Raw genomic sequence first — 13464 nt, forward strand, 5'->3', positions numbered from 1 at the left:
ATGGATGGATGGACTTTATCCAGTCCCTTGATGGATAAAGCGGTTGACGATGGGTGGATGGACTTAATCCAGTCTTTTGATGGATAAAGGGGTTAATGATGGGTTGATGGACTTGATCCATTCCCTTGATGGATAAAGTGGTTAACGATGGGTGGATGGACTTTATCCATTCCCTTCATGGATAAAGCGGTTTACGATGGATGGATGGCCTTTATCCATTCCCTTGATGGACAAAGCGGTTGACGATGGGTGGATGGACTTTATCCAGTCCCTTGATGGATAAAGCGGTTAATGATGGGTGGATGGACTTTATCCAGTCCCTTGATGGATAAAGCGGTTGACGATGGGTGGATGGACTTAATCCAGTCCCTTGATGGATAAAGGGGTTAATGATTGGTTGATGGACTTGATCCATTCCCTTGATGGATAAAGCCGTTGACGATGGATGGATGGACTTTATCCATTCCCTTGATGGATAAAGCGGTTAACGATGGGTGGATGGACTTTATCTATTCCCTTGATGGATAAAGCGGTTGACAATTGATAGATGGATGCACTTGCTGCCATTCCCAGTCACTGACAGTTGACTGTGGAATATTAGTAGTGAGGAAATTTCACGACTGGTGCTGCATCCTATCACGGTACCACGATACACTGGAGTTCACTGAACACCTGGGAGTGACCCATTCTTTTAGGGCTGCAGGATATATCGCAATGTGCACATCTGCAATAGTCACATCGCAGGACGTGCAATGTCTCTTAAGGCAAATAAATCAAACACAGTGTGCAGTGTGTTGATTCTTGACAATAGAAGTAGATACACAGCGCTGTCTCTGTGTCTGTGTGAGTGACAGGCTGCTGCTGCCTGAGAAGCAGTAAGGGGAAGGGGAAATATGAGGTAACCGGAGGCATGGCCTCCATCCACATGGTTGGGCACGTTCTTGTAAACATGAACATGTGTCGAAAGCTGTGCACCTCAGTCCAGCACAGTTTTGCGGCGCAGATATTTCCAGTTACAGCTGAATTCATGATTTTAATCCCAGAAAAACACTCTGATTTACCTTAAAAAGCCGTTTAAATGCCTGATTAAAGGGCTGATTACTGTTGTTTTGCTGTTTTCCTCGGGTTTCGATTTGAGCTCAGCACTGACTCAGCTCTTGATCGGTCCGGACATGTGACGATGAGTGCGGTGGTGGAGGCGGGACTGGTGACGTCATAGGCCCTGCATTGTTTAATATCGCAATATATATATTGTATATTTTCTCAGTAATGTTTAAAGAAGCAGTCTGCACGACTAGATGCTTGGTTTTTACACCTGTGGTTGTGGAAGTAGAACATTGAAACACCTAATATAAGGTATAAGGTAATAATATGTAGATACCTAAATATACTGTACATATATGTATGTGTGTGTGTGTTTGTGTGTGTGCAGCTGATGATAATCGATGGGCAGCAGCTGCGGAACGACCCTGCGGCCGTGATGGACGAGGTGCAGAAGTTTCTGGGCGTTTCTCCACACTTCAACTACTCGCAGGCGCTCACGTAAGTTCAGCGCGTCATCATGATGAATTTGATGTCCCTAGAATGACGGATTCCAGTAAGCTGAAATGGTCCCCCTTGCCCCTCCCCCTCGCCTGTTCTTTGGCCGTCTGATTGGTGGACTAATAGATTAGACGTTTCAATAGCGAATTAGATGAGCCCGGATGCTCTAATCCAGCTACAAGCCATTAATATTGGACCTGACAAGAGGATTAGCTTCATCAGGAATTTGTAATTAGTACGAATCATTAAGCATTCCTCTCTCTCTTTCGCGCTTTTTCGCTCTCTCTTTCGCTCTCTCGCTGCTGTTTAATTAGGAGCTGTTCTCTAGTGGGTTTCCGAGCTGTTCTACAGCCGGTACAGCAAAGCGAAGCACATTTATCTCCCGATACTCAACATGCCAAAATTTACACCTCTACACTCTCTCGCACATGCAACCATACACACACACACACACAATTTTTTTTTCAATATTCTGGTCAAATTAATTTCATTTGGAAGTATTCCAAAAACAAAAGTAGCGTCGGTAAAGCGTTTCTCCCACTTCGTGATGTTGCTACTGCTTCTCACCGCACTTAAAATACATTTTTAGCACCAAAGATACCAAGTGACTAAGTGTTTCTGCACCCAGTTTTTATTGGTTCTCCATTTAAGACTTTAGACTTTAGATTCCAGCATCTGTATCATCTTCTTCTTCCTCTTCTTCCAATTGCCATCGCATTTGTTTTGTGTGCATCATGTGGTTTTGCATTGTCTCATATTTTTTTCGCATTATAAATTGCACCGGATTATAAGGCTCATTTTATGCGACACTAGTAAGGAACAGGGGTGTTGCCATGTTTCCCTTCTAATTCAGCAGGTCTCACAACTGGGTGTCGAGACCTTTAAAGCTTAGATGAGTAAACAAAACTGTAATTCTTAAAAAAAAAAAGAATGGATGTTAATCTACACAGATTTCTCTCCTGAAAACTGTATTTTTGGGTGATTTAAGCGCTTGCATTTATTTACAGTGAACTTAGATTTCCAGATTTCCACTAATGCCGCCTAACAGCGCTACACTGAGGAACCCTGAGTGTTCCGGTGAACCAGGGCGATATTTGCTAGCATTTTGTCCCACGTAGCTTGTTTAACATGGTAAACACGCAGACTACAGTCCGATATACTCGTCTCTTAACTGTGGTTAGCGGGTAAAGCTAATGCTGCTCCAGCAGTGCTAGCCGGGGTTAGCAGCAGTCTACAGAATGACAATACTCACCACCTCTGAATGGCAAAAGAGCTAGCATTTAACGCAGTTCAGTTAGTGAGTAATGCTAATGCTACTCCAGCAGTGCTAGCCGGGGTTAGCAGCAGGCTACAGGCCAATAATACTAACTATTATCATCATTATTTCTATATTATTAGTTTTTTATTAGTATTTACATTTTTTAGGGTGTTTTCACACCAGCACTATTTGGTCAGTTTAAAACGGATTCTGGTTTGTTTGCCTCCTCGGTGCGGTTTGTTTTTTGCAGGTGTGAAATCAGTAATCGCACACTTAGCACCGAGTCCAGCGAGGGGAGGGAAGTCTTAAACTGGTAACAAACAAACTCCATAGCAGTTCTGTTTGTGGTGAGACCGAGAACTCTGTAACCGCAGTTGCCAGGTTTACGGTTTTCCCGCCAAAGGGGCCAGCAAAGCAGCATCAGACCATCACACTACCACCACCACGTTTTACTGTAGGTCTCTTTCAATCAAGAGTCAATGGCTTCGTACTAGATATTGTATGGTAGGAAGAAGTTCCACCGAAACAAGATCCAATAACCTTGATGCCACATTGTTCCAAAATCTCGCCACAGGGGGGCACTCCCAGTACATATGAAGAAAGGTTATGCAGGATTGAGAGGTGCACATTATACAGGTGGGGTTTAGAATTGAGAATATTCATAAAGGTAAGTTAGCTAAGAGTAAGATAGACCCTATGCGCATAGTTCAGGTGATGGTGAACGGATGTTCTGGATTCTGGGAGGCCTTTTTTATAAAAGACCAAACCTCTGACCAATCAAACCCGCTATCCAAATCAGGGCTAGCACTGGGCTATAAAACGATATCGATATGTATCGTGATATATATTATAGACGATAGATTCTAATAAACTAATGGGTAACGCACGTTAGCCGTGTTAATCCACTTTACCTGTAAATTAACGCCAGTAATGTTAGTATAAATCTGTACTGCAGTAGAAGTAGATCATTTCAGAAACTTTATTTTAGAGACTTTATTCCTCCCACCTCCATTACAGGTCACTTGCTTTAAAATATTTAAATGTTTGCATAATTTAAATGCAACAAAACGTAAAGGCTATTATTTTAATAAACATAAGCAGTAGATAATCTCAACAATAACAACAAATATAAAATAGTAAAACAGTGCAACAAAAAGTGATTTGATTTATATTGTGATACTTATCGTTATCGGCTGATATGGAAAACTATATCGTGATAAGATTTTCGCCCAGTCCTATTCAGGGCATATTCCCATTTCCAGAGTGTGTATGTAGTCAGTGGCAAGTAAGAAGCCTCAAGCAAAAATAACGATACATTTTGAACACTAGACCCTTGGTCGTATCTTAATCGATGATATGCCAGATGATTTAAGTGCTTTAAAGGTTGGGAAAATTAAATCCGGATATCAAAATATTTTCCCTAAATGAGCGATTCCCTTATCAGCCCACAGGGATGAGGTGATGGGCCTACATCCAATCAATAATCCGTTATTATTAAAGATTGGGGAGAACTCGTGCCACCTACAAGCAATATTAGATTATCAACAATTATTTCTTTTTCGGTCACTTTCTTATTATTAAATCTTAAAATTAGCACTGACCTTAACTGAGGCGAGTGAGACCTGCAGTTCTTTAAATGTTGTTCTGGGTTCTTTTGTTTGTTTGTGACCTCCTGGATGAGTTGTCCATGCCCTTTTGGAGTAGTTTTGGTCAGCTGGTCACTCCTGGTAAGGTTCACCAGTATTCATTTTTTATAGTATTTACTCAAATTATCTTCCTTTTCACACCACTATAGTTTTTCCTTCCGTTTAGCTAAAACGTGAGCGAGTGCGTGGTGGAACAGAAGGCAAGTTCCGCATTTATAGCGTCTCATGTGGGTCCAGAAGTGTGTGAGACTAATGGAACGTCTGAAAGGAGGAAGAAGAGGGCGTAGCTGAAAGCGAGGCTGGGGGTTGGAGGGGGGGAGGGGGAGGGAAATATGGCGGGTGTTGGCAGGTGCGGGTACTCCGGGGGGGGGGGGTAGTTGGGGGGGTTTATATGCGGTAGTTTGGGTCAAACGTTCACGTGTGATCTGTGTTTTGCAACTTAGCCGGTGGACTAATTAACACCCCTGCCTACACACGCGCTGCGAGAGTGCTGATGTGAGTGTGTGTGTGTGTGTGTGTGTGTGTGTGTGTGTGTGTGAGTGCTTATCAAACCAAACCATGTCTCCCCTGACAACTAGACAAGGTTACAGCTGACATCTGTCAGCCTGAGATGTGAGTGTGTGTGTGTGTGTGCGCGCGAGTGCGTGTGTTGCAGAGTTTTCCATGTGGGGCGGATTTACTTCTTGGAGACTGTCAAGACGAAATGAGACAAGATGATTGAGTTCTCATCCCTCATCTCTTTCTCTCTCTCTCTCTCTTCCTCTCGCGCTCTCTCTCTCTCTCTCTCTCTCTCTCTCTCGCCCGTCAGGTTTGATCCTCAGAAGGGCTTTTGGTGTCAGTTGCTGGATGGAGGCAGAACCAAGTGCTTGGGAAAAAGCAAAGGCCGCAAATACCCCCCAATGGACGCTGAGGTACGTTACACATGCACATATAGCCTAGTGCTTATAATGCATTACGAATGCATTTATAACGCGTAATACGGCATCATAACATCCCAGCTAACAGAGAATGTTATGAGGACGTTTTAAGAATGTTGGGAACACTTTCTAGGAAATGTTATGTCTGTTAGACTCTAAAAACACAAGATACCACATTATAAGGCATTATAAACATGTCTGTAAATGTTTATATTTTAGGCTGTCAACATTACATCGTTAATGCATGTGATTACTTTAAATTAAGTAACATGTTATTATGACTCTAAGCTCCGACCCAGATAGAGAGCTATGGGGCAGGTGAAACATGAAGCACATGGAGGAGATAGGACTCAAAGACTCTGGCGGTATTACACTTATGTATTTTTTGGTTCATACATAAGCTAATGCAGCATCAAAGCACATTTATTACGTATATTGTGTTACTTGCAAATATAAAATAAATAAAACAAAGGAGCTCGGTCCAGCGGTCTCCGTGGTAACACGTGGTTACAGCACAACACACACTCTAGTAGTTCTCTATGCTCTCAGCGTAGCTACACATGTACCAATTAACTTATCGTAAGGAGCACTTAAAGGGACGGTGTAGACATTACTGAATACTGGCTGTTACATACTGTATTTCCCCCAGGCCATTTAAATGGTCATCCCCCCTTCATTGTGAGCAGTGGCGCAATACCAAACACTTCCTAAGATTTTTATACTCAACAAATTAAGTTTTAATTCAGAAATCCTTACAACCAAACTGAGATATTAAAGGGAAAAAAAATTCTCTATCTAATCTTTTTTTTTTTTTTTTTTTACGTATTTATGCAAATGAACCTCATAAAGCCCACGGCTCTGAATAACCAATAACAACTGTCAGTGCTGTGTCTGAGTGTTTGGACACAGTAGCAGTGATATAAGGCCCATCTGTCCGGTCCTTTCTGTCGTTTTTCTTCATTTCTCTTCCTCCCTCGCTCTTTCGTTTTTTTTTTTTTTTTCTTCACAGTCTCAGATGCAGATTCACACATGACAAGCAGACCCGCTAAACTCATAGAGTGCAGCTATATAGAGTGGTTTGCAAACGTAATCGTACCCTTAGAATTTTTTTTCACACTTTGTTCTCTTACAAGCACAAACTTAAATGTATTTTATTGAGATTTCAAGTGATAGACCAACACAAAGTAGCACATATGTGTGAGGTGGAATGAAAACAATACATGCTTTTCAAAATTTGAATCAAATAAAAATGTAAAACAAGTGTGACATGCAAAAGTATTCAGTCTTCTTTACGCTGAAACCCCTAAATAAAATCCAATGCGAGTCCAGCTTTGTGTAATTTAGTCTCAGTCGAGTATAAATACAGCTGGTCTGTGGAGGCCTTAGTGGTTTGTTAGAAAACACTAGTGAACAAACGGCATCATGAAGACCAAGGAACTTATCTCAAGGATACCTCTAGGAGCAAAGTCACGGGCCACAGACTCTGTAATAAAACAAATAATGAAATATACCACTTTAAATAATACATTTTCCTGATTATTTCATTTACACATCATTTTACTTGACTTACTATCTTTATCTTTGACAGTGTTGTGTAAACTAAGATTTTTCAAATTGATGTTTCATTTCATGATGTCTCTTAATATAAAACTCCTTAATTACGGCAACTTTCAGACACTTTGGCCTGTTTTTCTGCGCTAGAAATGCGCACCCTCTCCACTTTTAGACTCTTTGGCCTGTTTTTCTGCGCTAGAAATGCACATTCTCTGCGCTTTTAGACTCTTTGGACTGTTTTTCTGCGCTAGAAATGCGCACCCTCTCCACTTTTAGACTCTTTTACCCCGTTTTTCTGCCCTAGAAATGCGCACCCTCTACACTTTTAGACTCTTTGGCCCGTTTTTCTGCGCTAGAAATGCGCACCCTCTCCGCTTTTAGACTCTTTGGCCTGTTTTTCTGCGCTAGAAATGCGCACTCTCTCCACTTTTAGACTCTTTTACCCCGTTTTTCTGCCCTAGAAATGCGCACCCTCTCCGCTTTTAGACTCTTTTACCCCGTTTTTCTGCCCTAGAAATGCGCACCCTCTCCACTTTTAGACTCTTTGGCCTGTTTTTCTGAGCTAGAAATGCGCACTCTCTTCGCTTTTAGACTCTTTGCCCCGTTTTTCTGCGTTAGTAATGCGCACTCTCTCCACTTTTAGACTCTTTGGCCCGTTTCTGACACCTAGAGTTCAAACTTTGAATCTCACATTATAAAAACCTGATTAACAGCGGGCCAACTTTCATTCTATTTCTAAAATACCTCGAGGGTCACTCCAAAAAAGGAAACGGACAGCCACAGCTACAGAAAAACTGTTTAAATCAAAGGATATTAACTTTTCATGTTATAATGATCAGTCCTAAAGTCCTAAAGACCTAAGTTTAATTGAACTTCTGTGGCAAGACATGAAAATTGCTCTCTATCCAACCTGGCTGAGCTTGAGCTGTTTTGTGAAGAAGAATGGATCAAAAATCTCCTCAAAAGACCTGGAGCTGTAATTGCAGTGAAAGGTCGCTCTACTAAGTATTGATTTAAGGGGGCTGAATGCTTTTAAGATTTTAATTTGATTAAAGCTTTGAAAACTGTGCTTTGAAAGCCACTGGATTGTAATCAAGAGGAAGATGGATTAACACAAGCCATCAAACCAAGCTGAACTGCTCGAATTTTTGCACCAGGAGTGGCATAAGGTCACCCAAAAGCAGTGTGAAAGACTGGTGGAGGAGAACATGCATGATTAAAAATCATGGTCATTTCACCAAATATTGATTTCTGACCTTCTCTGCGTCTCTCTTTCTCTTTTTCTCTCTGCAGTCCCGGCAATTTCTCTCTCGCTTCTACAGGGATCATAACATCGAGCTGTCCAAGCTCCTCCACAGGCTAGGACAGCCGCTCCCTGCATGGCTTCGCGAGGAACTCCAGAAGGTCAGGTAGCGCTGACCACGTCCCCCAAACCCCTGCAACCCTGCTGCTCCAGGGACCGAGGGTCGGTACCGCAGAGGACTCGAGAGCTTCTCTGGTGCCAGAGGGGGTGGAGACAGAAGAAGAAGTCCACCAATCAGCACAGCCACTGGACTGGCAAGTGCGAGACTGGGATTGCAGCACGGCTGTGGCAACACGGACGCTGGAGTAGCATCTGCAACATGTTCACCACCATCAACTACGTCAACTGGATTCTACCTGAAGGACTCCTGGAGCTGGATCAGGTGTGCAGGATCAGGGCTTGATCATTCGCATCACATATTTACCCATTTTGTTTTCTCCTTTTCACCCTAAACGTACTGTAGTCAATCAAACGAGACGAGATGTTTGGTGTGTGAGGTTTTTCCTTCCTTCTGCACAAGTAATGCAATTTCATGTACATCTGTTTGCTGTGTAAAGACTTAAAAAGGCTTTTTTACCACTGCATGGTACCTAAAACCTAAAGCTCTTCTCAACTCGACTTGACTCGACTCGACTCAACTTCTGTTACGCAAATGTGCCACCTGATACCTGGGAACAAGGCAAGACAAAACAAGGCAAGTTTTGTTTATTAGTATAGCAACTTTTTCGTACGCTATTGCAATTCAAAGTTCTTTACACAAACAGGTATAAAATACAAGGAGCAATCTGGAATCTAGGGTCTACCCTACCAAGAGGCAAGCACGGCCAACTGTCCTCTCTCTCTCGGACTCCGGTTGCTGATGGAGACGTAGCATAATCTGGGATTCAAACTCAGTCAATCGACAAAACATTGGGGTTAGCGTCTGAGGACGCCTTTGGAATGAACCAAAACCAGATCTAAGGAAGTTTTCATACCTAGAAAAGAGTCTAGACAAGGTTGATGTGTTTGTTACATTGCATTTTGTACATTTAGTAGTCCAGTTAGGTTTGGTTTTACACTCAAATCACCTACAAGTGTTGTTGTAACAGGTGTTGTTTCAAATTCTGCTCCCTTTAGGGTTTATAATCAAGGGTTAATCTACAGTTACAGTAGATACAGAATCACATTGTAATCTGTTGTACCCATACTGCTGCCTGAAGCACCAGAACGTTAATGAAAATTGCATTTTGGTGACGATAGCCTGCCACCACGTCCTGTAATTAGACAGAAAACTAAACCATCAAGCGAACTGGACCATGCTTCAGTAGATTCAGATTGAGTCCAGCTCTTTTTTGATCTTTTGGCCTTCTGGACTGTGGTTTGTGGCACTTTTCAAACCTGGAATTTTAGTTCGGACCAAACTGAACTGAAAAGTCTGAAAGTCCTGACCAAACAAGGTATGCGTTAAGTGTCCTAAAGAAATGACATCACCAGTTACACTGTCACAGTGCAAGTTTTTATTGGAAAAAGAAGGAAACAAAACAAGAAACCAAAGAATAAACTCAAAACTAGGAAAAACTAACAAACAGGAAACAAACTAGGAACACCAGGACTAAACTAGAAACGAGAAACAAAACTAGTAACCATGACAGACGTGAAGAAGTAAAAGAACTGACCAATAAACGCTGAAAACAAAGGGCTATATATATATATATGGAAGGGGACAGGAAACACCTGGGGACAGGTAACACGGGGGGCGGAGCTAAACAGGCAAGGTGAACAAACACAGAGCAACATGGGCGCAGGATATGACGTACACAAATTGAAAAAAATTTACGCTGGTGATTCTGTATCTACTGTAACTGTAGATTAACCCTTATTTATAAACAGAAATAAATGCAGAAATAAATGGGCATTTTTTTCTAAGTTTGACCACTTATTACTACAAAACTCCACAGGAATATCACTTTAAACTTATAGTATAGAATAGTATGGAAAGGGTTCTTCAGGAATGTAATGGTTTAATTTGATAATAGTTTGATTTGCTGGTTTTAAAGGATTTTAAATTTGCTTCATGCAAAACTAAAAAGACATTTTTCCTTAGGTTTCAGTTCCCATTACTCCAAAATGCTACAGTAATATCTCTTGAAATATATACTTTGAATACAAGAGAACGAGGTATTTACTGAGTTTAGTGGTGTGATACGATAATCCTTTGATTTTCTTGTTTTATAGGACTTCAAACTCTGATCCAAATTCAACCAAATGGGCCATTTTCCTATTTTTGCCATCCCATAACTCAAAATTCCTTCAGTGATAACATTTGAAACTTTTTTGAAAATTAATAAAAAGTCTAATTTTTGGTCAGTATACAACAAAATAGGCAATATTCTTACATTTGCTATCCCATAATTCCCATAAAACTCCTACAGCAATATCATTTGAAACGTACAGGATTAATACTATAGAAAGTGGTTTTCAAGATATCAGTGATTTTATGTGATAATTAGATTTTTGACTGAAAAAAACTTTAAATTGTGGCTTATACATAACATTATGTTTAAAATATAGTGGATTTAACCTGAAAACAGATGTATTATATTTATTTTTTTTTATAATAAAAAAAATCCAAAATGTTGCACTCTTCTACAAATAGGTATTTTTATTTGTCTTTCTGCTGTATATTTGTTGATTATATTTGTTGATTAAATAAACCTGGTTAAATTATGTTTATTTAGCTGTAATACACGGTTTAGATGCACACTCAATTTTTCATATTCAATTTTTCTGAATCAGTTTCTCTGATTTTGCTATTTGTAGGTAGATGTTTGAGTAAAATGAACATTATTGTTTTATTTTATAAACTACAGACAACATTTCTCCCAAATTCCAAATAAAAATATTAAAGTCATTTAGAGCATTTAGTTGCAGAAAATGAGAAATGGCTGAAATAACAAAAAAAAAGCAGAGCTTTCAGACCTCAAATAATGCAAATAAAACAAGTTCATATTCATAAAATTTTAAGAGTTCAGAAATCAATATCTGGTGGAATAACCCTGGTTTTTAGTCACAGTTTTCATGCATCTTGGCATCATGTTCTCCTCCACCAGTCTTACACACTGCTTTTGGATAACTTTATGCCTTGTGATCATCTTCCTCTTGATTATATTCCAGAGGTTTTCAATTTGGTAAAAATCATTTTTAAGTAGTCTCTTATTTTCTTTCAGGGCTGTATATATTAAACATGCTTTTCATATTTTTAATATAAAAAAGGGTCCTCTTCACACAGACCGTGACTCCAAATTGAAACAAACTGCACTAAATACGGTACAGAATACAATGCAACAAATACATCAACCTTGGTAAAGAGGGGGGGGGGGGGGGGGTTGTGCTTTGGTTGTGAAAGAAACAGGTACCAGGTAAAAAAATTGAGTAGAGTTGAGTATTGTAGGTACCATGCATTGATTGAAAACAACAGATTCACACCTGGATCATCATCATCTTCATCTGGCACATCTAAAATATTTTATTTTATTTTCTTTTTTTTATTACTGTTTCGAACCCCAGTTCATGCAGCTTTGCCATCAAGCTGCCGGCGCTCAGAGGGAGCACAATTGGCCCTGCTTCCTCCGGGTGGGTAGATGGCGCTCTCTCCCCACATCACTCCTAGGGTGATGTCCGCAGCACAGGGCGTCTGTGAGCTGATGTATCGGAACCGAGTCGTGATGCTACTCGGCAATGCTGCATCAGCAGCAGCTCGAAAAGAAGCGGTGGCTGACTTCACATGTATCGGAGGAGGCATGTGCTGGTCTTCACCCTCCTGGTGTGTTGGGGCATCACTAGTGATAGGGGGAGGTCCCTATAAGTAATGAGTGGGTTGGGTAAATTGGGGAGAAAATGGGAAAAATTAGAAATAACAGTTTATTATTTAGAATTTTTTTAATGGTGCGTCCAAATTGTGTACTAAGCGCTAATGCTAACTACTTTTTGAGTATGTAGCATGTAGCACAGATAAAAAAATGTCAAAGTTGAGTCGACCTAGATATCCATATTACAGTATCTCAAAAAACTGAATACAGCCCTGACATTTCTGCTAATATTTTGTTATATCTTTTCAAAATATATAGATGCTAATATATAGATGTTAATATTTAGTGTACTAACTCGCCACACCCACACTAGTAGTATTAGTAGTATCACGCCTGGCGCTGTCAGCGCTCTCGTTTCCCCCACACTCAGCTCTGTTTGCGAGTCTGCACCTCAAGACTACAGTACCCAGAACACACCTCACAGAGACTCTGGCGATCATGTGACGCTTCCAGGAAGTAATTCTCCAAATTACTGACACCTGTTTGCCTAAAACAGACTTAATTAGCTCTACGTCTACTGTCTGAGAATTACTTCCTGGAAACGTCACATGATCGCCAGAGTCTCTGTGAGGTGTGTTCTGGGTATTGTAGTCTTGAGTTGCAGAATCGTGGATAGAGCTGAGTGTGGGGGAAACGAGAGCGCTGACAGCTCCAGGCGTGACGTGTACATTAGTAGAAAGTATTTCTCTCAGAAAATTATTGCTATTCCATGTTTTGTTGTAGACATGCTTATTTTCTTTGTTTTTATTGGAACAACACCAAAAAGTAGAGGGAAAATAGTCAAATTCGACATACAACACAGGCCAAAAGTTTGGACACACTCTTTTTTTCAATGCGTATGCGCATTTACATTGTAGATTCTCACTGAAGGCATCAAAACTATGAATGAACACGTGTGGAGTTTTATGTACTTAACAAAAAACAAAGGTCAAATAACTAAAAACATGTTTTACATTCTAGTTTCTTGAAAACAAAATATGTTTTGAGGTTGTTTTCCTGCCTTTGGCAATTGGTGCCTTGGCATCATTAAAATTTATCTGAAGATTACTAAAGATAATCAAGATTTTGGGTCTTATTGTACAGTAGGGCTTGTAGGGTCTTCCAACATGACGATGACCCAAAACCTACTTCAATTTTGGTGGACTCTTATTTTGAAAACTGTTCCAGGACTCTTATATTTGAACAAAACAAAACCTTGGAGAGTTCTAAAGTGGCCATAAATATGTTTGCATCTAAAAAATATCTGTTGAGAGAAGGAACCCTTTAAATATGAGAGTTCTGGAACAGTTTTCAAAGTAAGAGTCCACCAAAATTGCAGTTGAGAGCCAAAAAGCACCAAGAGATGGATGGAAACAAAACCAGCAAGGTGTTTGCATCCAAAAATTGCTGTTGGGAG

The 13464-nt window shown here is 40.4% G+C and overlaps 1 protein-coding gene across 2 annotated transcripts in view; it reads left to right on the top strand.

Annotated features, from left to right (window-relative positions):
* Window positions 1-9836, top strand: part of ndst3 (N-deacetylase/N-sulfotransferase (heparan glucosaminyl) 3) — a 186640-nt gene extending 176804 nt beyond the window's left edge. For both annotated transcript variants that reach the window (XM_022681787.2, XM_049472364.1), the window contains exons 12-14: window positions 1433-1542; window positions 5255-5357; window positions 8211-9836. In XM_022681787.2, the coding sequence (XP_022537508.2) occupies window positions 1433-1542; window positions 5255-5357; window positions 8211-8330 (333 nt within the window). In that variant the 3' untranslated portion in view covers window positions 8331-9836. The remainder of the gene's footprint in view (window positions 1-1432; window positions 1543-5254; window positions 5358-8210) is intronic.
* Window positions 9837-13464: the final 3628 nt, after the last annotated feature.

The sequence above is a fragment of the Astyanax mexicanus genome, chromosome 25 (assembly GCF_023375975.1).
Source record: "Astyanax mexicanus isolate ESR-SI-001 chromosome 25, AstMex3_surface, whole genome shotgun sequence".
Classification (NCBI taxonomy): Eukaryota; Metazoa; Chordata; class Actinopteri; order Characiformes; family Acestrorhamphidae; genus Astyanax; species Astyanax mexicanus.